The 26,082-nt window shown below is 39.1% G+C and overlaps 1 protein-coding gene across 3 annotated transcripts in view; it reads right to left on the bottom strand.

The window, feature by feature from the left end:
• The window catches only part of LOC133577045 (amyloid beta precursor protein binding family B member 2-like), a 136,426-nt gene that overhangs the window by 27,745 nt on the left and 82,599 nt on the right, over positions 1–26,082 (bottom strand). For all 3 annotated transcript variants that reach the window (XM_061930559.2, XM_061930558.2, XM_061930557.2), the window contains exons 9-10: positions 17,924–18,038; positions 3,977–4,052 (exon numbers count right to left, since the gene is read on the bottom strand). In XM_061930559.2, coding sequence (XP_061786543.1) covers positions 3,977–4,052; positions 17,924–18,038 — 191 coding nt within the window. The remainder of the gene's footprint in view (positions 1–3,976; positions 4,053–17,923; positions 18,039–26,082) is intronic.

Genomic DNA, 26,082 nt, shown 5'->3' on the forward strand with positions numbered 1-26,082 from the left:
CGGATTCAAGTTGCACCAGTGGCCCAAAGATGCGAAAGTGGCAAGAAATTGGACGTTTGTTCCGCACACTTTACCGACGAAAGCTATGCTACGACAGAGATGGCAAGAATGTGTGGATATCCTGCGACACTCAAAGCAGATGCATTTCCAATGATAAAGTCAAAGAAATCTGCCGCCAGACCCCCATTGAATCTGCCGGAGTGTGTGAGCAATTCAGGGACAAAGGACCTCGGTAGTACGGCAAGCAATGGCGGCAGTTTGTTCCCGCAGACGAGCGAGCTAAACCCCCTATCGACCCTAGCTTACCTGGCCTGCTGACATCAACTCCAAAACTGGACGGATCAGCTTTCAGGAAAAGAGAGTGGATGAGGGTATGTCTACAGAATATATTAATTGATGAAAATTGGGCTGTCTGCACTCTCAAAGTGCATGTTGTTGCCAAATGTATTTCATATGCTGTAAACCTAGTTCATAATTGTTAGTTTCCTTTAATGCCAAACAAACACATACCAATCGTTGGTTAGAAGGCGATCGCCGAATTTGTCCTCGCTTTCTCCCGTGTCGCTGGCTGTCGTGTCGTTTTCGTCGGTTTCGCTTGTATACGGTTCAAACCGATATGGCTCAATAGCTTCAGTTTCTTCTTCAATTTCGTTTTCGCTACCTGCCTCCACACTACAACCATCCGTTTCAATACATGCGTAATCTGTTGAATCGCTTAAGCCGCTGAAATCCGAGTCTGAATCCGAGCTAATGTCGCTATAGCTTGCTGTTCTTTCCGCCATGTTTGTTTGTGTTGGCATCACTATGTGACGTCACAGAAAAAAGTGCCTGATTATAACGATGGTGAAATCAGGCACTTTGAAGCTTTTTTTAGGGATATTGCGTGATGGGTAAAATTTTGAAAAAATCTTCGAAAAATATAATAAGCCACTGGGAACTGATTTTTAATGGTTTTAACCATTCTGAAATTGTGATAATGTTCCCCTTTAACATCAAATTATGCTGACAACTTCATTGAAAAACATTTCAGTGTTCTACAATTCAGTGTAAAAATTCAGTGTATGAGTGCAAATAAATTCAGTGTAAAACACTTCAGCGTATGAAAATTCAATAGTGAATCTTTTTATACTGAATTTATTTTCAATAAAATTGTCAGCATAATTTGATGTACAATAATTCACTTCACAGGCCTCGAATTTTAACTTTTTAAGGTGCCTTAAAGAAGGGCTCATGTTTTAGGGCACCAACGCAAACATTTTCTTTCGAGGCAGGGGCTCCAAAACGTGTGTATAGGTTGTGAGTTCAAACCCCGGCCGAGTCATACCAAAGAGTATAAAAATGGGAGCCATTACCTCCCTGCTTGGCACTCAGCATCAAGGGTTGGAATTGAGGGTTAAATCACCAAAAATTATTCACAGGTGCGGCCACCGCTGCTGCTCACTGCTCCCCTCACCTCCCAGGAGGTGATCAAGGGGGATGGGTCACATGCAGAGAATAATTTCGCCACACCTAGTGTGTGCGTGACAATCATTGGTACTTTTTTATGTTATTTATTTATTTTTTTAAATTTGGATAGTTAACACCTATTAAAACAGCTATAACTTATCATATTACAAACACAAACAAATATGAATTTATCTGAAAAAAAATTGGGCATAGTGTCCCCTTACGCCCTACCTGGCCGGTGTTGTGGGCATTTGCCCAGTTGTTATCCCCTGTTCCCTCAAAATAAATATATATTATAGAGATGTCCGATAATGGCTTTTTTGCCGATATCCGATATTGTCCAACTCTTAATTACCGATTCCGATATCAACCGACACTGATATATACAGTCGTGGAATTAACACATTTATTATGCCTAATTTTGTTGTGATGCCCCGCTGGATGCATTAAACAATGTAACAAGGTTTTCCAAAATAAATCAACTCAAGTTATGGGAAAAAAATGCCAATATGGCACTGCCATATTTATTATTGAAGTCACAAAGTGCATTATTTTTTTTTTTAACATGCCTCAAAACAGCAGCTTGGAATTTGGGACATGCTCTCCCTGAGAGAGCATGAGGAGGATGAGGTGGGAGGGGTGAGGGGAGCGGGGGGTTTATATTGTAGCGTCCCAGAAGAGTTAGTGCTGCAAGGGCTTCTGGGTATTTGTTCTGTTGTGTTTATGTTGTGTTACGATGCGGATGTTCTCCCGAAATGTGTTTGTCATACTTGTTTGGTGTGGGTTCACAGTGTGGCGCATATTTGTAACAGTGCTAAAGTTGTTTATGCGGCCACCCTCAGTGTGACCTGTATGGCTGTTGACCAAGTATGAATTGCATTCATTTGTGTGTGTGAAAAGCCGTAGATATTATGTGACTGGGCCGGCACGCAAAGGCAGTACCTTTAAGGTTTATTGGCGCTCTGTACTTCTCCCTACGTCCGTGTACACAGCGGCGTTTTAAAAAGTCATACATTTTACTTTTTGAAACCGATACCGATAATTTCCGATATTACATTTTAAAGCATTTATCGACATCTCTAATTTTAATCCATCCATCCGTTTTCTACCGCACCTGTTCAAGAAGTTGCATTAATGGTAAGACGTATTTCATTTATTATTGGTTAGCTTCAGAATAACAATGTTATTAAAAAAAACAAGAGACTTATTATACTCCGAAAATGTTGGTCTTACTTAAAAAATGCACACATTTAGTTGTATTCGGTGTTAAGAAATATTATAAGGCTCTCACGGGAATACATTTTAAAATATTTGGCTTTCATCATGGCTCTTTCGGGCAAAAAGGTTCCCGACCCCTGCCCTAGATGGTGGTCAATTTTTAGGGCACTGCGGCAAACGGCAAGGGCGGTCGAGCCAGTCGAGTCCTGAGTTCACAAAATTCCAACGCAAAAAATGTAGTTGCATAAATTCAGTGTCAAAAAAAAAGCTTTCGGAAAAAGGACACAAATTAACTTCCATAAAAACACTAAACCGAATAGGAATCGGGGAATAGGATTAGCTCAGTGATTTGTTCTGAAGTCAGTTCAATTGAGTTATACGGAACTATTTGTTTCCGGGCGCTATCTCCCCTGGGCGATGAGGTCATACATCATACTTGCCAACCCTTCCGAATTTTCCGTGAGACTCCCGAAATTCAGCGCCTTTCCCGAAAATCTCCCGGGACAAATATTCTCCCGAAGATCTCCCGATTTTCAGCCGTAGCTGGAGGCCATGCGGACCTGAGTGAGGACAGCCTTTTTTCAAACGGGAGGACAACAGGGTCACAAGAACTAAATCATCCAGACTAGAGATAAATTGTATTATTATGTTTATCTTACCTGAAAATAAATATATCTATTAATTAAAAAAAAAAAAAACTAACTTTTTACTATATTTTGCTAAAAACATCAAAATTTATTGTATTTTTATTTGTATTTTTTCTGACTCCTTATTACATCCAGCCATAGAATCATACATTAAAATAAACATATTTGAAATAATTAATTTTAAATGATCATAATAATTCATTTAAAATGACCATATTTAATTATTGTTTATCAACAACTTTAGCATTTTATTCATTACATTTTGAAGCTCTCAGAAGCCAAGTTATGTTATATTCCTTAATATTTATTTATGCAAGTTTGAAGTATCAATCATCTAAACACAGTTTTGTTTGCATATTTTCAGGATGTAGAATGGTGAATTCTAGCTGTCAATATACTCCTCCCCTCTTAACCACGCCCCCGCCCCACCCCAGACCACGCCCCCCACCCCACCTCCCGAAATCGGAGGTCTCAAGGTTGGCAAGTATGTCATACATATGTTGGTATAGTCGTGTTTGGTATGAGGAGGAATGTTGTAATGTGACAAGAAAGCACAGAAGAGAATATAGCACACGGCTGACACATCCTATTCTCTCACAGGGGAGCTACAAAACAATACAAGCGTGTGTGTGTGTGTGTGTGTGTGTGTGTGTGTGTGTGTGTACCTTGCAAGGGCACATCAGAGCCAGTCTGGGAGGAGCTGCCAGCTGCAGCTTTGGCACTTTTCCTTTCAGCCATAATCTAGAGAAAGAGAGAGAACAAAAATATAGTGTATAGAAAAATAATAATAGTACTTAGCTGGGATAGGCTCTAGCTTACAAGCGACCCTTGTGAGGATAAGGGGTATAAAAAAATGGATGGATAATAAGAAATATAATAATATAGGCCAGACGTGCAAAACAAAACACTAGGGCTGCAACAACTAATCGATGAAATCGATTAAAATCGATTAAAATTGATTGTAAAAATAGTTGGCGATTAATTTAGTCATCGATTCGTTGGATCTATGCTATGCGCATGCGCATAGGCTACGTTTTTATTTATTTATTTTAAATTTTTGTACTTTTATTTATAAACTGCGACATTTACAAACAGCTGAGAAACAATAATCAAAATAATAGGGGTGTAACGGTACGTGTATTTGTATCGAACCGTTTCGGTACGGGGGTTTCGTTTCGGTGCGGAGGTGTACCGAACGAGTTTCTACACGGACATATTAAGTAGCGTCCTGCACGTTGTGTAAACAATACTCAAAATGCCGGACATTTGAGGCATTTAAAGGGGAACATTAACACAATTTCAGAAGGATTAAAACCATTAAAAATCAGTTCCCAGTGGCTTATTTTATTTTTCGAAGTTTTTTTCAAAATTTTACCCATCACGCAATATCCCTAAAAAAAGCTTCAAAGTGCCTGATTTTAACCATCGTTATATACACCCGTCCATTTTGCTGTGACGTCACATAGTGATGCCAACACAAACAAACATGGCAGATAGAACAGCAAGATATAGCGACATTAGCTCGGATTCAGACTCGGATTTCAGCGGCTTAAGCGATTCAACAGATTACGCATGTATTGAAACGGATGGTTGTAGTGTGGAGGCAGGTAGCGAAAACGAAATTGAAGAAGAAACTGAAGCTATTGAGCCATATCGGTTTGAACCGTATGCAAGCGAAACTGACGAAATCGACACGACAGCCAGCGACACGGGAGAAAGCGAGGACGAATTCGGCGATCGCCTTCTAACCAATGATTGGTATGTGTTTGTTTGGCATTAAAGGAAACTAACAACTATGAACTAGGTTTACAGCATATGAAATACATTTGGCAACAACATGCACTTTGAGAGTGCAGACAGCCCAGTTTTCATCAATTAATATATTCTGTAGACATACCCTCATCCGCTCTCTTTTCCTGGGGGTCTGGCGGCAGATTTCTTTGACTTTTTCGTTGGAAATGCATCTGCTTTGAGTGTCGCAGGATATGCACACATTCTTGCCATCTCTGTCGTAGCATAGCTTTCGTCGGTAAAGTGTGCGGAACAAACGTCCAATTTCTTGCCACTTTCGCATCTTTGGGCCACTGGTGCAACTTGAATCCGTCCCTGTTCGTGTTGTTACACCCTCCGACAACACACCGACGAGGCATGATGTCTCTAAGGTACGGAAAACAGTCGCAAAAACGGAAAATAACAGAGCTGATTTGACTCGTGTTTGTAATGTGTTTGAGAAAATGGCGGATTGCTTCCCGTTGTGACGTCATCGCTCCGAGAGCGAATAATAGAAAGGCGTTTAATTCACCAAAATTCACCCATTTAGAGTTCGGAAATCGGTTAAAAAAATATATGGTCTTTTTTCTGCAACATCAAGGTATAATAATAATAATAATAACTGGGATTTATATAGCGCTTTTCTAAGTACCCAAAGTTGCTTTACATGTAGAACCCATCATTCATTCACACCTGGTGGTGGTAAGCTACTTTCATAGCCACAGCTGCCCTGGGGTAGACTGAAGCGTGGCTGCAATTTGCGCCAACGGCCCCTCCGACCACCACCTATCATTCATCATTCAATTCACCGGTGTGAGTGGCACCGGGGGCAAAGGGTGAAGTGTCCCGCCCAAGGACACAACGGCAGCGATTTTTTGGATGGTAAGAGGCGGGGAGCGAACCTGCAACCCTCAGGTTTCTGGCACGGTTGCTCTACCCACTACGCCATGCCGCCCCAAGGTATATATTGACGCTTACATAGGTCTGGTGATAATGTTCCCCTTTAAGAAACTCCGCCCTGACAGCTCCGCAAAAGAGGACGTATTGTCAGTCTATCCTAGCCCGTTAGCTGCCAGCATGACAGCAAAAGAGGACATGTCCGGTGATAGCATGCTAGCAGCGACCGAGCTCGGTCCTGACCATACGTCCTCTTTTCACCGGACATGTCCTCTTTTGCGGGGTTGTCGGGTGGTGTTTCTTAAATGCCTCAAATGTCCGGCATTTTGAGTTAGGGTTGCGTGTATTTTCAATGTACGTTCAGGGTTAAGAAGGGGTTGAAAACACAACAAATTGTGCGTGCAGCAGCATTGGTGAGGGAGGGGCAGAGACAGAGAGAGCGAGAGAGTTGTGTTAAACGCGCATGCGTCGTCAGGCTCTGCTTTTTATCCATAGATTTATCGATTTAATTTGTTATTATCTAGAGCAAGGGTGTCAAAAGGGTGCATTTTTGTAACATTTTCCTTGTTTTATTTGGCAAGTTGAAAGAACATGGCACCAGTATGCTGTTTTTTTTTCAATAAAATACTGGAAAGGATAGAAATGTCTCTTTTATCCGATTATTAATCGAAGGAATAATCGACAGATTAATCGATTATCAAATTAATCGTTAGTTGCAGCCCTACAAAACACATAAGCAGAGTGAGATGAAATGGTTCGACTTAGACTTCCTTTTATTGTCATTCAAATTTGAACTTTAAAGTACAGATAAGAACGAAATGTCGTTGCATAAGCTCATGTTAGTGCAGGATAAAAGAGCAATAAGGGGCATATATAAATAAATAGATTACTGTACAGATACATATATTGCACTTTTGCATATGCACAATTTTGCACAATGTTATATTGTCTTTATATTCCAGCGAGTTAATCCATTTTGGGGGGGGGATTGAGGGGATTATTTTAATGCGTTCAAGAGTTTTACGGCCTGAGGGAAGAAGTTGTTACAGAACCTGGAGGTTCTGCTACGGAGGCTGCGGAACCTCTTTCTAGAGTCCAGCAGTGAAAACGGTTAGGTAACAGAGCCTAAATAAAAAGGACAACATTGTAATCTTTAAAGTGGTTTTATAAGAGTGACGAAATGCCGAATCTTATCCCACTCTGACCCCAAACTGAGATTATTGGATAAAACTAATCTAGTTATGAATCCTAATCGAGTTATGAATCAGAGTGTGGAAGCTACTGAACCGGAGCAAATGCTGATTAAAGGGGAACATTATCACCAGACCTATGTAAGCGTCAATATATACCTTGATGTTGCAGAAAAAAGACCATATATTTTTTTAACCGATTTCCGAACTCTAAATGGGTGAATTTTGGCGAATTAAACGCCTTTCTATTATTCGCTCTCGGAGCGATGACGTCACAACGTGGCGTCACATCGGGAAGCAATCCGCCATTTTCTCAAACACCGAATCAAATCAGCTCTGTTATTTTCCGTTTTTTCGACTGTTTTCCGTACCTTGGAGACATCATGCCTCGTCGGTGTGTTGTCGGAGGGTGTAACAACACGAACAGGGACGGATTCAAGTTGCACCAGTGGCCCAAAGATGCGAAAGTGGCAAGAAATTGGACGTTTGTTCCGCACACTTTACCGACGAAAACTATGCTACGACAGAGATGGCAAGAATGTGTGGATATCCTGCGACACTCAAAGCAGATGCATTTCCAACGATAAAGTCAAAGAAATCTGCCGCCAGACCCCCATTGAATCTAGGGATGTCCCGATCCGATATTTTGATCGGATCGGCCGCCGATATTTGCCAAAAAATGCGTATCGGCAAGGCATGGGAAAATGCCGATCCAGATCCAGTTTAAAAAAAAAACTCCGGTCCGTGTTTTCCAACGCACCGATTTAAATAATACATTCCACTTTTCTGCTGCGCCCCAATTTCCGTTCCGCATTTTCCAGCACACCTTCAACACATCCACAGGTCTGTGAATTCCCACGCAGTTGCTTTTAGCTGCTGGCATTACACGACAGGCTCTTCTCACTCTTTCCTGTGTCTCCCTCTCACAGACAGCAAGTGCACCTTCTTACACACGTCACATACTGTCACCTCATACGTCACATACGTATACGCCCTCCCCGAGCAGAGAGGTAGCAGCATGGCTAACGTTAGCTGTGATGCTAGCGCAGCTGTGTGACCAACGTTTCCTCTAAGGTGCGCGCCTGCGCAATTGCGCACTCGCACTGCTCAAGCGTCCTCTGCGCACGGCAAATCTATGCCACGCACAAAATCAAATAAAAAAATAGGCGCATAACAATTTTCGACACGACAGAGAAAACAGTTTTCGTCATCATTGTTTAAATATTGTGACGTCTGTCGAGACGCTTATCTCCATTCGGTGCCACACGTCCACACCATCAAAATGCCGAGGCAAAAATTTCCACATCAACACCGTATGAAAAAATTAGTGATTTTTTTAGTTGTGATTTCCTTCTCTGCATGAAAGTTTAAAAGTAGCATATATTAATGCAGTATGAAGAAGAATGTTTTAATGTAGACATGTAAGCCTTGAAAGAACATTTTGAAAATCAAGACTACATTTCCTGCAAATGGGTGCATTTTTACCCTATATTTTAACTTTAGATTTATTCTCATATCAAACTCTTTTGGCTGTCTTTTTGACATTTACATCCGGCGCCCCCCTCCACACCCCGGATTGTAAATAATGTAAATAATTCAATGTGATTATCTTGTGTGATGACTGTATTATGATGATAGTATATATCTGATAGTATATATCTGTATCATGAATCAATTTAAGTGGACCCCGACTTAAACAAGTTGAAAAACTTATTGGGGTGTTACCATTTAGTGGTCAATTGTACGGAATATGTACTTCACTGTGCAACCTACTAATAAAAGTCTCAATCAATCAATCAAAACACATAGAATCATCATACTGCTGTGATTATATGCATCAAGTGTTCATTCAAGGCTAAGGCAAAATATCGAGATATATATCGTGTATCGCAATATGGCCTTAAAATATCTCAATATTAAAAAAAGGCCATATCGCCCAGCCCTAGTTCAATGATGCCATTTCTGTTTGTCATGTATAATTTTGTCTATTTTGTGTTTATCCTTGAATAAACAATCAATCAATCAATCAATGTTTATTTATATAGCCCTAAATCACAAGTGTCTCAAAGGGCTGCACAAGCCACAACGACATCCTCGGTACAAAGCCCACACAGGTCAGTTTCTTGTTACCAACCATTGTGTATTATTCAAACTCCCCTAATTCAGCTGGCTAGTTGTTATCAAGAGTACTAAAACCCTTTTCAACATGATTCTGACAACTAAGTAGGCTAAATAACTTTAAACTTTAATACATGCTCGGATAGGCCAGTATCGGTCAGTATCGGTATCGGATTGGAAGTGCAAAAACAATATCGGTATCGGATCGGAAGTGCAAAAACCTGGATCGGGACATCCCTAATTGAATCTGCCGGAGTGTGTGAGCAATTCAGGGACAAAGGACCTCGGTAGCACGGCAAGCAATGGCGGCAGTTTGTTCCCGCAGACAAGCGAGCTAAACCCCCCCTGGATGTCTTGGCTCACACCGTCCCTTAAACTGGACAGATCAGCTTTCAGGAAAAGAGCGCGGATGAGGGTATGTCTACAGAATATATTAATTGATGAAAATTGGGCTGTCTGCACTTTTAAAGTGTATGTTGTTGCCAAATGTATTTCATATGCTGTAAACCTAGTTCATAGTTGTTAGTTTCCTTTAATGCCAAACAAACACATACCAATCGTTGGTTAGAAGGCGATCGCCCAATTCGTCCTCGCTTTCTCCCGTGTCGCTGGCTGTCGTGTCGTTTTCGTCGGTTTCGCTTGCATACCTTTCAAACCGATATGGCTCAATAACTTCAGTTTCTTCTTCAATTTCGTTTTCGCTACCTGCCTCCACACTACAACCATCCGTTTCAATACATTCGTAATCTGTTGAATCGCTTAAGCCGCTGAAATCCGAGTCTGAATCCGAGCTAATGTCGCTATAGCTTGCTGTTCTATCCGCCATGTTTGTTTGTGTTGGCTTCACTATGTGACGTCACAGGAAAATGGACGGGTGTTTATAACGATGGTTAAAATCAGGCACTTTGAAGCTTTTTTTAGGGATATTGCGTGATGGGTAACATTTTGAAAAAAACTTCGAAAAATATAATAAGCCACTGGGAACTGATTTTTAATGGTTTTAACCATTCTGAAATTGTGATAATGTTCCCCTTTAAAACAAATGTTACATCCCACTTCCTGAGGCTGAGAAAGTGGAGAGGAAGTGACACAGTATGCATTCACAACTTAGGGAGTTCGGTTTGCTTGGTTGTGAACGCCATCATCTTCAGCCTGTTCTGGACTGCTGGAGGGATGGGTCTCGGTCCACTTACAAGGTGGTCACATTTGGTCAAATGTGAACACTAAACGGACCAAAGTAATGACCGGTGTTAAAATGTCAGTGAAAAGCAGGCAAAAACAACACTTTTAGAGGAGAAAATACATTCGAAGTTCCTCTCACTTTGTGTGTGTGTGTGTGTGTGTGTGTGTGTGTGTGTGTGTGTGTGCGTGTGTGTGCGTTCTTGTATTTCTACCCTTCTTGAGACATCAACAACAAAAAGTATGTTCCATATGAGGACCGGTGAACAAGTTAGGAACAAAATCATGGTCCCAATAAGGAAAACCATTACATCTAATAGAGCAGTGTTTTTCAACCACTGTGCCGCGGCACACTAGTGTGCCGTGAGATACAGTCTGGTGTGCCGTGGGAGATTATCTAATTTCACCTTTTTGCAAACCAGTAATTATAGTCTGCAAATGATGTGTTGTTGTTGAGTGTCGGTGCTGTCTAGAGATCGGCAGAGTAACCGTGTAATACTCTTCCATATCAGTAGGTGGCAGCTGATAGCTAATTGCTTTGTAGATGTCGGAAACAGCGGGAGGCAGCGTACAGGTAAAAAGGTGTCTAATGCTTAAACCAAAAATAAACAAAAGGTGAGTGCCCCTAAGAAAAGGCATTGAAGCTTAGGGAAGGCTATGCAGAACGAAACTAAAACTGAACTGGCTGCAAATTAAACAAAAACAGAATGCTGGACGACAGCAAAGACTTACTGTGGAGCAAAGACGGCGTCCACAAAGTACATTCCAACACGACATGACAATCAACAATGACCCCACAAAGAAGGATAAAAACAACTAAAATATTCTTGATTGCTAAAACAAAGTAGATGCGGGAAATGTCGCTCAAAGGAAAACATGAAACTGCTACAGGAAAATACCAAAAAAAGAGAAAAAGCCATTAAAATAGGAGCGCAAGATAAGAACTAAAACTCTACGCACGGGAAAACGCAAAAAAACTCCAAATAAGTAACGGCGTGATGTGACAGGTGGTGACAGTACACCTACTTTGAGACAAGAACTATATTGATGCTTTGAATTCATATCCAACAATTGCGACAACGACTTTTTACTGTCAACTGAGTTTAGTTTTTTAATGATTTCTGCTGGTTTTTTCAACGCAAAAAATGTGCCTTGGCTCAAAAAAGGTTGAAAAACACTGTAATAGAGAATGTCTCATTTGCACCCCTGGTGGGGAAATCTATCAAAATGAGGCTGGTCCCAAAAAGGAGGGATTTTTCAAATGGACTGTGTGTCGCTTTTAAAAGTGCTCCCCCTCTGGTCCATCCCTCCATTTTCTACCGCTTATCCCTGTCGGGGTCGCGGGGGGTGCTGGAGCCTACCTCAGCTGCACTTGAATGAATGAATGAATGAAATACGTTTATTTCGGTCATATAATCAACCATTTTGTGTGATCAATTTAACAGCACAGATTAAACATATTAACAATCATACACCTACACACAAAAAGAAAAGACAGAAAAAGGAATAGGCTGAAGCCAAAGCTTATATTTGCCTATCATATACATTCACTGAAAATTAGATTGCCTGGAACATCGTTAAAAAAATCAATGGGATGAAAGTAATTGTTGCTATATTTTATAATTTTCAATTATTTCACCTTTCAGGGTTTTCTTATACCTTAACAAAGAAGTACACGTCTTCAACTCCTCACTGAGCTTGTTCCACCATTTAACTCCTAAAACTGAAATACATTTGTATTTTATATTCCTTCTCACTTTACCTATTTCAAAAATCAATATCCTCCGTAAATGATAGTTTTCTCCTCTTAATTGAAATAACCTAAGAATACAAGCTGGGAGGCTGTTCTTTACTCCAAACATCATTTCCATTGATTTTAAAAACACAATATCTGAAAATTCTAACACATTAGAACTTATAAATAATGGATTGGTATGTTCATAGTAGCACACTTTGTGTATTATTCTAATGACCCTTTTTTGGAGTTTAATTATTGGGTCTATGTTTGTTTTATAAACATTTCCCCAAACTTCAACACAATATGTTAAATATGGAAAAATAAAAGAATAATATAACATATGCAGACAATCTTATTACTTTATATAGAATAGCAATGGATTTGGATATTTTTCCCTTAATATATTCAATATTCAACATAATTTATGATCAATTATTATTCCCAAGAATTTATTTTCATATACTCTATCAATTTCCACTTGATTTAATTTTAATTTTGCTTCACAATTTGTCCTTGCACCACGAAACACCATACATTTTGTTTTCTTATCATTTAATGATAACTTATTAATATCAAACCATTTTTTTTTATAGCTTTTTTAGCATTCAGGCGGAAGGCGTCGTACACCCTGGACAAGTCGCCACCTCATCGCAGGGCCAACACAGATAGACAGACAACATTCACATTCACACACTAGGGCCAATTTAGTGTTGCCAATCAACTTATCCCCAGGTGCATGTCTTTGGAGGTGGGAGGAAGCCGGAGTACCCGGAGGGAACCCACACAGTCACGGGGAGAACATGTAAACTCCACACAGAAAGATCCAAGCCCAGGATCAAACTCAGGACCTTAGGCACATGCACTAACCCCTGTTCCACCATGGCGCCATCCCTTTTGTCAACATATGAAATAACAAGTGTGTGTAAAAATTTGAAGTGCTCCCCCTCTGGCCAACATATGTAGTAACAACATACCTGCCAACTACTCCGGTTTTCCCGTAATTAGTACGGTTTTCATCAACCTATTCCGGGTTACGGTTGCAGTGACAAAAAATACTGTTTTTCATTAATTAAATTTTTTTTTTTTTTTTAAAGTTTTATTCACGAAATCGCGTAACAACAATGACAATCGACACTGCTTCCCGTAACTTCCTATCGAGCCATTCCGAATGCCATGCGCGAGGCTATTTATAGCACCGCTGCCAAGCACGAGGCACCAGTTGCCATTGTTTCCAAACGAGCGAACGATCATGGAATCAGCCGGAGAAAAATCGCAAACGAGTCTTAAACCGAAAAGAAAACTGCAGTCATTCCGTGAAGAATATTCAAAAGCCTATATTATCCGTTCCAAAAAGGGTGAAAACTACGCGAATTGCACCTTGTGCAGACAAGATTTTTCGATCGGACACGGAGGAATTAGCGATGTAAAAGACCACGTTGGGACAAAAAAACACAAGTCTAATGCCGTCGCTAGCGATACAAGTGGAAAACTTTCAACGTTTTTCGTCTCCCAAACAGATTCTTTGGATGTGATAAATGCCGAAGTTTTATTTACGGAGGCAATAATTGAGCATGGACTAGAATAAATTTGGATTTTAGCCACAAAAAGGTAATGACACCAATGTTATCTATTGGAATTGTTTCGTACTGTTATACTGTTAAAAGTGTTTATAGTATTTATGCTTTCAAGTCCAAGTTGAAGAAATCTTGTTAAATGTTGACAGCATAACTACCAAAATACAGAAGTATGTCCTTAATATTTTTGCAGTGCTATTTCTGTTGAAAAGTTAAAATGATTACATTAGAGATGTGATGTGCCACTTTTCAAGTGTCTGATGGCTTAAATTAATTTTCATAAATTTTTCATATTTTGAATTCTTTTGAAAGGCTTACAAAAAAACTACATTTGAATTGTAATTCCATGCTATTGACAGGACTATTAATTTTAATGAAGTTAGCTTACCATGTTTACAGTATGATAATTGTGATAGAAATGTGAATTTTAGGCACAGAATATTTTTTACAATTGAACAAGGCAGTAGATTATACAAGCTTGGACAGAAAGTTAATAATGACACCAATTTTTTTTTTTTTGGAATTGTTTAGTACTGTTTTACCATTTGTTTACTGTAAAAAGTGTTTATACTGTTTATACTTTCAATTAACAAATTGAAATCTTGTGAAAGGTTGACAGGATAACTGGCATTAACTGTCAAAAATAATTTCAAACTATTGAAGTTAGCTTACAGAATAAACATGTCAATCAACCCATATGATTTTTGCTGTAATATTTTTGTTTTGAAAAGTCACTGTGACTGATAGAAAAGTGATGGTTTTAGCAACATTTTAACCTGTCTGAATGCTAATAATCATTTTGCTGGACCCTGGCTACTAGGTTTTTCTGATTTCAAAAGTTGGCAGGTATGTAACAAGTGTGTACGACTTTGAAATGCGCCCCTTTTGGCCAAAATTTATAAAAAATAAAAATATGTACGTAAATAATTAAAGGAAATAATTATTTTTTTCCCTAGTTAAACAATTCAAACAGACTGTAAAGGTTGTGCAAAACTGACTGATTATTTTGAGAAACAACATAAGTCCCACACACAATTTGGCATGATTAATTTTCCATTTCTGTAACTTCTAAATGTCACTCGCTAATTAATCATTCTATTAAAAGTTCCTGGATGCTGAATTCACCCCAAGCAATTATGGCAGCAACACATGCAACATCGCTCACTGGATACGTTGTTTGAATTCTGAATGGAACCGTGTGAAAAGATGCAATCTGTTTCTCGCTTTCCACTTGGCCGCTCTTCTGCTGCAGTGCCCGCACTCTTTCAAGCGCGCTGGTGTGTGTGTGTGTGTGTGTGTGTGTGTGTGTGTGTTTGGATCCCTGCGCTCACTTTGTATGCCAGACACTCTCGATTAATTGCAGGTGCCATTAATCAAAGTGTGTGGTTAGTCCGAGTCTTGTCTCACAGGGGAGCACTTAAGCACACGCATGAACATGATCTCACACAGTTGGATGGTTTATCTCACGCCGCCAAGAAAGCAGCAAAGTCTCTCACACACACACACACACACACACACACACACACACACACACACACACACACACACACACACACACACACACACACACACACACACACACACACACACACACACACACACACAGGAAGTCATCGAAAAAGTTAGTCGATATAATTTTATGTAGTGTGTAGCTCGCAACTGGACTGACATGCACATTAAACACACACAATGCTTCGCCATAATCACAAAGTCTTTCTCTGTAAGCTCCACATAAATAAACGCAGGTCGTTTCATTTTGCGTTAAACTCTTGTGAGAGTATGCTAACACACAATCTAAAGCAGGCCTGGGCAATTATTTTGACTCGGGGGCCACGTTTAGAGAAGGAAATGTGTCTGGGGGCCGGTATATACAAACCCCGTTTCCATATGAATTGGGAAATTGTGTTAGATGTAAATATAAACGGAATACAAAGATTTGCAAATTATTTTCAACCCATATTCAGTTGAATATACTACAAAGACAACATATTTGATGTTCAAACTCATAAACATTTTTTTTTTTTGCAAATAATCATTAACTTTAGAATTTGATGCCAGCAACACGTGATAAAGAAGTTGCGAAAGGTGGCAATAAATACTGATAAAGTTGAGGAATGCAGGTGAACGGGAAAATTGGGAACAGGTGGGTGCCATGATTGGGTATAAAAGTAGGTTCCATGAAATGCTCAGTCATTCACAAACAAGGATGGGGCGAGGGTCACCACTTTGTCAACAAATGCGTGAGCAAATTGTTGAACAGTTTAAGAAAAACCTTTCTCAACCAGCTATTGCAAGGAATTTAGGGATTTCACCATCTACGGTCCGTAATATCATCAAAGGGTTCAGAGAATCTGGAGAAATCACTGCACGTAAGCAGCTAAGCCCGTGACATTCGATCCCTCAGGCTGTACTGCATCAACAAGCGACATCAGTGTGTAAAGGATATCACCACATGGGCTCAGGAACACTTCAGAAACCCACTGTCAGTAACTACAGTTGGTCGCTACATCTGTAAGTGCAAGTAAAAACTCTCCTATGCAAGGTGAAAACCGTTTATCAACAACACCCAGAAACGCCGTCGGCTTCGCTGGGCCTGAGCTCATCTAAGATGGACTGATACAAAGTGGAAAAGTGTTCTGTGGTCTGACGAGTCCACATTCCAAATTGTTTTTGGAAACTGTGGACGTCGTGTCGTCCGGACCAAAGAGGAAAAGAACCATCCGGATTGTTATAGGCGCAAAGTTAAAAAGCCAGCATCTGTGATGGTATGGGGGTGTATTAGTGCCCAAGACATGGGTAACTTACACATCTGTGAAGGCGCCATTAATGCTGAAAGGTACATGCAGGTTTTGGAGCAACATATGTTGCCATCCAAGCAACGTTACCATGGACGCCCCTGCTTATTTCAGCAAGACAATGCCAAGCCACGTGTTACATCAACGTGGCTTCATAGTAAAAGAGTGCGGGTACTAGACTGGCCTGCCTGTAGTCCAGACCTGTCTCCCATTGAAAATGTGTGGCGCATTATGAAGCCTAAAATACCACAACGGAGACCCCCGGACTGTTGAACAACTTAAGCTGTACATCAAGCAAGAATGGGAAAGAATTCCACCTGAGAAGCTTAAAAAATGTGTCTCCTCAGTTCCCAAGCCTTTACTGAGTGTTGTTAAAAGGAAAGGCCATGTAACACAGTGGTGAACATGCCCTTTCCCAACTACTTTTGCACGTGTTGCAGCCATGAAATTCTAAGTTAATTATTATTTGCAAAAAAACCCAAAAAAACTTTATAAGTTTGAACATCAAATATCTTGTCTTTGTAGCATATTCAACTGAATTTGGGTTGAAAATGATTTGCAAATCATTGTATTCCGTTTATATTTACATCTAACACAATTTCCCAACTCATATGGAAACGGGGTTTGTATATCTATCTACATATACATATATATATATACTGTATATACATGTGTGTGTATATATATATATATATATATATATATATATACATACACGTATATATATATATATATACGTATATATATACACGTGTAGATATATATATATATATACGTATATATATATATATATATATATATATATATACATACACGTGTATATATATATATATATATATACGTATATATATATATGTGTATATATATATGTATATATATATATATATGTATATATATATATATATATATATATATGTATGTATGTGTATATATGTATGTATGTATGTATATGTAAATATATATATATGTATATGTAAATATATATATATATATATGTATATATATATATATATATGTATATGTAAATATATGCACGCACACACACAAACATATATAAGCTGTGACAATCTGCTGTACAATATGTGTGTGTTTTGGTCCTATTTTTAGGAACACTAATACAAAAACTCACAATAATGTCTGATTGAATGCTAAAACGTTATGTCAGAAAGTCTTAAGAAACGAAATGGAATTTAAAATTGATGATGACACCCAGAATGTGGGATTTACAATATTAACTATGAACGATAAAACACTGAGTATTGACAACACATGAACGTCACACAGGGGGTGTAAATTGAGGTTCCACTGTATAGTTCAGTGGTGCGGACCTAAATGTGTGCATGGCACCCACCTTGGAGCAGATTTCGTGGAGACTGGTGGCGATGGCTGCGGCAGGCGTATCACATCGGAACACGTGACACTTCAGCACCCGCGTGTTCTTGTCCCTCGCCACATAGGCAAAGTCCCTGAAGTACACGGAGAAGAAGACAGAGAACATTATTTGTATGAAAGACACACCATTTTATAATCAATGGTCAATGACTTATAGGCAGTTTGTTGCAAAGTCCTACATTTTTGACTTGACGGCGGCCAAGTTTTTCAACCAACCTTTCATTGCATTTAATGATTGCCGTGACCAGTGACTGAAAAACAGTCTTTAAAGTCCACACACGCCATGCAAAACACGTGTTGGGTACAAATAAATGCAAGCCATGATGAAGTGGATCAAGTGAAGTGATGAAATCCTGGATGTTTTTTCTAAAAATTCCAAAACGTGACCAGAGAAAAGAGAACATCTGGTCACCCTCTGAAGCGGCCTTCTTGTAAAAAAAAAAGAAAAAAGAAATATGTAAAACCAAAATCTCCAAAGGCCAAAATGAATTTCAACCAAAAAGATGGCAGAATAATAGCAATGATAATAAATAGGCCGCTGAAAAGAGCGATTATAGGATGCAACATATTTGCATGAATAAATCCTTCAGAGGCTTTTTTTTCTTGTTAGTTCTATGTTTCATATCTTATTAGACGTGCATGTGGTAGAGTCTCCCTCCTCCCCAGCCTGCAGGTAGAACTTCTCAGAGTGGGGCCCTGGGACTGGAATGCATATTCAGATCAAATGTTCCTCCTAGCGTGCGTTTAGCTCTGCGCCACTGCCAATATGTGGATTAATGACACATTTATATTCCACATTTGCTCAGCCTACATCTTCCATACCAATATCTTCATCATGTCCTGGTGAAATTCCACACCAATTTTTTTTTTTTTACTTTCTTTGTGCTATAATGACTGCACTGAAACGTGTTCCTATTGCATTTTGCATCATAACATTTTGACGTTAATACTTTGTTTTAATTAGATCATGAAACTTTGATTTTGCCATTGACTCTTTTGAAGGCAAATAACCATATTTGGTCGTTTATGTCAAAACAGACACTTACTTCAGGTTGTTAGAACTAGAGATGTCCGATAATGGCTTTTTTTGCCGATATCCCGATATTGTCCAACTCTTAATTACCGATTCCGATATCAACCGATACCGATATATACAGTCGTGGAATTAACACATTATTATGCCTAGTTTTGTTGTGATGCATTAAACAATGTAACAAGGTTTTCCAAAATAAATCAACTCAAGTTATGGAAAAAAATGCCAACATAGCACTGCCATATTTATTATTGAAATCACAAAGTGCATTATTTTTTTTAACATGCCTCAAAACAGCAGCTTGGAATTTGGGACATGCTCTCCCTGAGAGAGCATGAGGAGGTTGAGGTGGGCGGGGTTGAGGGGGGCGGCGTTGAGGTTGGGGGTAGGGGGTAGCGGGGAGTGTATATTGTAGCGTCCCGGAAGAGTTAGTGCTGCAAGGGCTTCTGGGTATTTGTTCTGTTGTGTTTATGTTGTGTTACGGTGCGAATGTTCTCCCGAAATGCGTTTGTCATTCTTGTTTGGGTGTGGGTTCACAGTGTGGCGCATATTTGTAACAGTGTTAAAGTTGTTCATACGGCCACCCTCAGTGTGACCTGTATGGCTGTTGACCGAGTATGCATTGCATTCACTTGTGTGTGTGAAAAAGCCGTAGATATTATGTGACTGGACCGGCACGCAAAGGCAGTGCCTTTAAGGTTTATTGGCGCTCTGTACCGTATTTTCCGCACTATAAGGCGCACCTAAAAACCTCAAATTTTCTCAAAAGCTGACAGTGCGCCTTATAATCCGGTGCGCCTTATATATGGACCAATATTGAGCCACAACAGGTCTCGCAACTACGGGATGCATAACGTAACCCTAGCCTCTACTGTAGCGTCTATTCTATGCGCCTTATATATCAATAAAGTTTTAAACAGGCCATTCATTGAAGGTGCGCCTTATAATCCGGTGCGCCTTATAGTGCAGAAAATACGGTACTTCTCCCTACGTCCGTGTACACAGCGGCGTTTTAAAAAGTCATGAATTTTACTTTTTGAAAGCGATACCGATAATTTCCGATATTACATTTTGAAGCATTTATCGGCCATCCCTAGTTAGAACCATGTGACTACTCAGAGATGTAAAGACCCCTTCCAAATTCCCCGGCCGCTTCCTGCTCCGTCACTGATTAGAAATATAATGACATAAGTCCCCGTGTGTTCATGTGGCGCACACCCTAAGTGCTCGTCTCAAAATGTTAATATTTAACATTTTTCCCCCATGAATTAGTTTTAGTACAAAACATGCATCATAATACATTCAAGTTTGATTAAGGAAGTATACAAAAGCTATACATATTTAAACAAATGTAAAATCTGGGGCAAATTCAATTCCGCTTTTGGGCTCTAATTTAGCCTGTAAAGATCATCATAAATGTTATGTGTTAAATGTATTAATATAATTGGTATGCGGAAGGGGCTTGTGATCAGCGCGCTGCAGGAGTAAAGGTCAGCGCCTCTGTCCAGGGTGCTGAAAACAGAGCGCAATCAGACGGGGGCATGGCATGTGCTGACGGCGAGACACAGCTGGCAGATGATTAGTTTGCACAGGTGGTACGTGTTAAACTAATCATCTGTTGTCTTTAACAGTGAGCGCCCGGGTGCAGGAGGAGGAGGAGGATCGGAGAGACTGAAAAGTCAACAAAAGTACATATTGAAGAAACTACAAAAAACATATTAATGACTGTAAGTAGTAAAAGTTTACATGGTATTACACTGTTATACAGTACAGGCCAAAAGTTTGGACACACCTTCTCCTTCAATGCGTTTTCTTTATTTTCATGACTATTTATATTGCAGATTGTCACTGAAGGCATCACAACTATGACACCTGTGAAGTGAAAACCATTTCAGGTGACTACCTCTTGAAGCTCATGGAGAGAATGCCAAGAGTGTGCAACACAGTAATCAGAGCAAAGGGTGGCTATTTTGAAGAAACTAGAATATAAAACATGTTTTCAGTTATTTCACCTTTTCTTGTTAAGTACATAACTCCACGTGTTCATTCATAGTTTTTATGCCTTCAGTGACAATCTACAATGTAAATAGTCATGAAAAGAAAGAAAATGCAATGAATGAGAAGGTAAGTTCAAACTTTTAGCCTGTATTATACATTATGTAAAATAATGCAGCAATATTACATTTCAGATACAGTAATTAAAATAAATGGTTACAATATGCGTATACACTATATTTATACATACATTATCATACTTAATTTATAATAGTATGTGTACTATAGCAGTATAACAAAAACAAAAATTATGAAAACATAAATAACATTACAATATTACTGGAAGGGAAAAGTGTTGTAACAATTTTCTGGGATTAAATTGAAAAAATAAAATAAAATATAAAAGTACAATGTTCCTCAACATTTAAATGCACCTTTGCACCATTGCTTTTGTGCTTATGATGGCGACATAGTAGATATATAGTACAGGCCAAAAGTTTGGACACACCTTCTCATTTCAATGCCTTTTCTTTATTTTCATGACTATTTACATTGTAGATTGTCACTGAAGGCATCACAACTATGACACCTGAGAAGTGAAAACCATTTCAGGTGACTACCTATTGAAGGTCATGGAGAGAATGCCAAGAGTGTGCAAATCAGTAATGAGAGCAAAGGGTGGCTATTTTGAAGAAACTAGAATATGAAACATGATTTCAGTTATTTCACCTTTTTTTTGGTTAAGTACATAACTCCACATGTGTTCATTCATAGTTTTGATGCCTTCAGTGACAATCTACAATGTAAATAGTCATGAAAATTAGGGCTGCAACTAACGATTAATTTGATAATCGATTAATCTGTCGATTATTACTTCGATTAATCGAATAATAATCGGATAAAAGAGACAAACTACATTTCTATCCTTTCCAGTATTTTATTTAAAAAAACAAAAACAGCATACTGGCACTATACTTATTTTGATTATTGTTTCTCAGCTGTTTGTACATGTTGCAGTTTATAAATAAAGGTTTATAAAAATAAATAAATAAATAAAATAAAATAAAAAATTGCCTCTGCGCATGCGCATAGCATATATCCAACGAATCAATGACTAAATGAATCGCCAACTTTTTTATAATCGATTACCGTATTTTTCGGAGTATAAGTCGCACCGGAGTATAAGTCGCACCTGCCCAAAATGCATAATAAAAAAGGACAAAAACATATAAGTCGCACTGGAGCCCGGCCAAACTATGAAAAAAACTGCGACTTATAGTCCGAAAAATACGGTAGTTGTTGCAGCCTTAATGAAAATAAAGAAAACACGTTGAATGAGGAGAAGGTGTGTCCAAACTTTTAGCCTGTACTGTACATTTAGTAAAATAATGCAGCAATATTAAATTTCATATACAGTAATTAAAATAAATGGTTACAATATTCATATACACTATATTTATACATACAGTACATTATCATACTTAATTTATAATAGTATGTGTATTATAGCAGTATTACAGAAACAAAAATGATGAAAATATAAATAACGTTCAAATATTACTGGAAGGAAAAAGTGTTCTAACAATTTTCTGGGATTAAATAGAAAAAAAAAAAAAAAGTAAAATGTTCCAGAAAAATGTTCCTCAACATTTAAATGCACCTTTGCACCATTGCTTTTGTGCTTATGATGGATACATAGTAGATATATAGTACAGGCCAAAAGTTTGGACACACCTTCTCATTTCAATGCGTTTTCTTTATTTTCATGACTATTTACATTGTAGATTGTCACTGAAGGCATCACAACTATGACACCTGTGAAGTGAAAACCATTTCAGGTGACTACCTCTTGAAGCTCATGGAGAGAATGCCAAGAGTGTGCAAACCAGTAATCAGAGCAAAGGGTGGCTATTTTGAAGACACTAGAATATAAAACATGTTTTCAGTTATTTCACCTTTTTTCTTGTTAAGTACATAACTCCACATGTGTTCATTCATATTTTTGATGCCTTCAGTGTGTCAGGACGTGGATTTTTATGCAGCTTGCTGCGGGATTTGTTCTCCCGTGATGCAAACGGACTAGACCGGACATGGTTTGAACATAAAAACATGATTGACTATAACTCAACGAAGTACAAAACAAAAGGCGCTCACAAGGCGAAGGCACAAACTTGGCGCAGGGAACAAAAGCTAAGATTTAGCGTAAACTATGAACATAAAACAAACAACACTTACTGTGGCTTGAAAAGAGCAGCATGAACTATGAACAAGAACTATGGCATGGACAGAGCAAACAGAGTAATGTCGCCAGGACGACTAACTGTAAAAACAGGCTTAAATAATAGTCTCTTGATTAGAACAGGTGCGTGCATAAGGCAGGTGAAACTAATGAGTAGTCATGGAAACCAAAACAAACAAGAGTGCACAAAAACAGGAACTAATGGAGTCCAAAAACCAACAGAACATAACCAAACAAAACATGATCTAGACCACAGATCATGACACAGTGACAATCTACAATGTAAATACCGTATTTTTCGGACTATAAGTCGCAGTTTTTTTCATAGTTGGGCCGGGGGGTGCGACTTATACTCAGGAGCGACTTATGTGTGAAATTATTAACACATTAGCGTAAAATATAAAATAATATTATTTAGCTCATTCACGTAAGAGACTAGACGTATACGATTTCATGGGATTTAGCGATTAGGAGTGACAGATTGTTTGGTAAACGTATAGCATGTTCAATATGTTAGTTATTTGAATGACTCTTACCATAATATGTTACGTTAACATACCAGGAACGTTCTCAGTTGGTTATTTATGCCTCATATAACGTACACTTATTCAGTCTGTTGTTCACTATTCTTTATTAGGGACCGCAATGTCCCTCTGGGACAGAGGACCCTATTGTCTTTGTAAGGTTTTATTATTATTATTCCGCCGCCTCTTTGAGCTGTAATTTGACCCCCTTAACATGCTTCAAAACTCACCATATTTGACACACACATCAGGACTGGCGAAAATTGCCATCTAATAAAAAAAAAAACAACCCAAAACTGAAAATTGCGCTCTAGCGCCCCCTGGGAAAGAAACGGACAAAACGGCCTATAACTTCCAGAGAAATGTCGTAGCGACATGAAACAAAAACCTCTATGTAGGTCTCACTTAAACCTACATTTCATACACTGACACCCTTCAGCAAGAATCAACAGGAAGTTGACAATTCTCCCTTCAAAACAAAAGTTTTGTAAAAACAGTCATTTTTGCCTCTTTGAGCTACAATTTGACCCCCTTAACATGCTTCAAAACTCACCAAACTGGACACACACATCAGGACTGGCAAAAATTGTGATCTAAAAAAAAAAAAAAAACCCCAAAACTCAACATTAAGCTCTAGCGCCCCCTAGGAATAAAACACAGACAAAGCTGCTCCTAGGAAGAAAACACAGACAAAACTGCCTGTAACTTCCAGTAGGAATATCGTAGAGACATGAAACAAAAACCTTTATGTAGGTCTCACTTAGACCTACATTTCATAAATTGACAATCCCCAGCAAAAAAAACAACAGGAAGTTTGCAATTCCACCTTCAAAACAAAAGTTTTGTAAAAACCGGTCACCTTTTTTCAAAAATTATCTCCTCTGAGCACCTTTGTCGTGTCGGCTTCAAACTAGCACAGGAGAGAGATTGAACCCTTCTGATTAAAAGTTGACGAAATAGTTTTAATTACTGCTCCGGTTTGGATTTTATGTGCCGTCAAAGTCGGTCCCGTCCATCGCTGCTTGCAGCTTTAATTTATTTTAAATTGCCTTTCAATTGTCTATTCTTGGTGTTGGCTTTTATCAAATACATTTCCCCAAAAAATTCGACTTATACTCCAGTGCGACTTATGTTTTTTTTCCTTCTTTATTATGCATTTTCGGCCAGTGCGACTTATACTCCGGAGCGACTTATACTCCGAAAAATACGGTACACGTACACCAGTGGCAAGATGACACATTTCCCCTCATTACCAGAAAAGGAGGATGTTTTTTTGGCCGGGACTAAACACAAGCTGGAAACAAATGAGAAGTGAAGCCAAATGGATGTCACCGGATGCAAAATATGAAACATTCACAGCCATTATTTATCACAAGGTTGTGTTTATGAGTTGAGTGTGAAGGCTATAACTGCGGCTTAATTGCGCTCGCACACCGGGTCGATAACGCTCCTCGCCTGTGGGCCAGGGAGGAAAGTGAGGTGTGGATGAGACAGAGGGCTCGGAAATGTTCAAGCAGCGTGCCACCGTGCAACATGAGCCACCATACAGTACAAATGGTGCTTTTATGACTTTGCAGGCCTCTCGGGGACGGAGGAGAATGCACAAAGAAACAAAAAAAGCATCCGTTTCTTGATAGGAAAGAGCCTGTGGCCAGCTTGGCTTGCTGATGGATTTGAAATTGCTGCTGCCACACTCTTGGAAAGAGCAGCCATGACTGCGGGTGACGCAAACGTGGTGATTGGTTGCCTACAGCGCACACATGGGCTGGATGAATGTTTTTTTTGCATTGCCTGATCTATGGCGGGGAAAATCAACGATTAAATACAAATCACACTTAAGTTGGATCCAACCATCCGTTTTCTAGACTAGTGTTTTTCAACCACTAGTGTGTGACATACAGTCTGGTGTGCCATGGGAGATTATGCAGTTTCACCTATATGGGTTAAAAATATTTATTGCAAACCAGTAATTATAATCTGCAAATAATGTGCTGTTCTTGAGTGTCGGTGCTGTCTAGAGCTCGGCAGAGTAACCATGTAATACCACACCATATCAGTAGGTGGAAGCCGGTAGCTAATTGCTTTGTAGATGTCGGGAACGACGACGATAGTTTGTCGTGATCACAATATGCAGACGACAGCGGGAGGCAGCGTGCAGGTAAAAAGGTATCTACCGTATTTTTCGCAGTATAAATCGCTCCGGAGTATAAGTCACACCGGCCGAAAATGCATAATAAAGAAGGTAAAAAACATATATAATTCGCACTGGAGTATAAGTCGCAATTTTGGGGAAATGTATTTGATAAAAGCCAACACCAAGAATAGAC

This window comes from Nerophis lumbriciformis, linkage group LG36 (assembly GCF_033978685.3).
Source record: "Nerophis lumbriciformis linkage group LG36, RoL_Nlum_v2.1, whole genome shotgun sequence".
In the NCBI taxonomy this organism is placed as follows: domain Eukaryota; kingdom Metazoa; phylum Chordata; class Actinopteri; order Syngnathiformes; family Syngnathidae; genus Nerophis; species Nerophis lumbriciformis.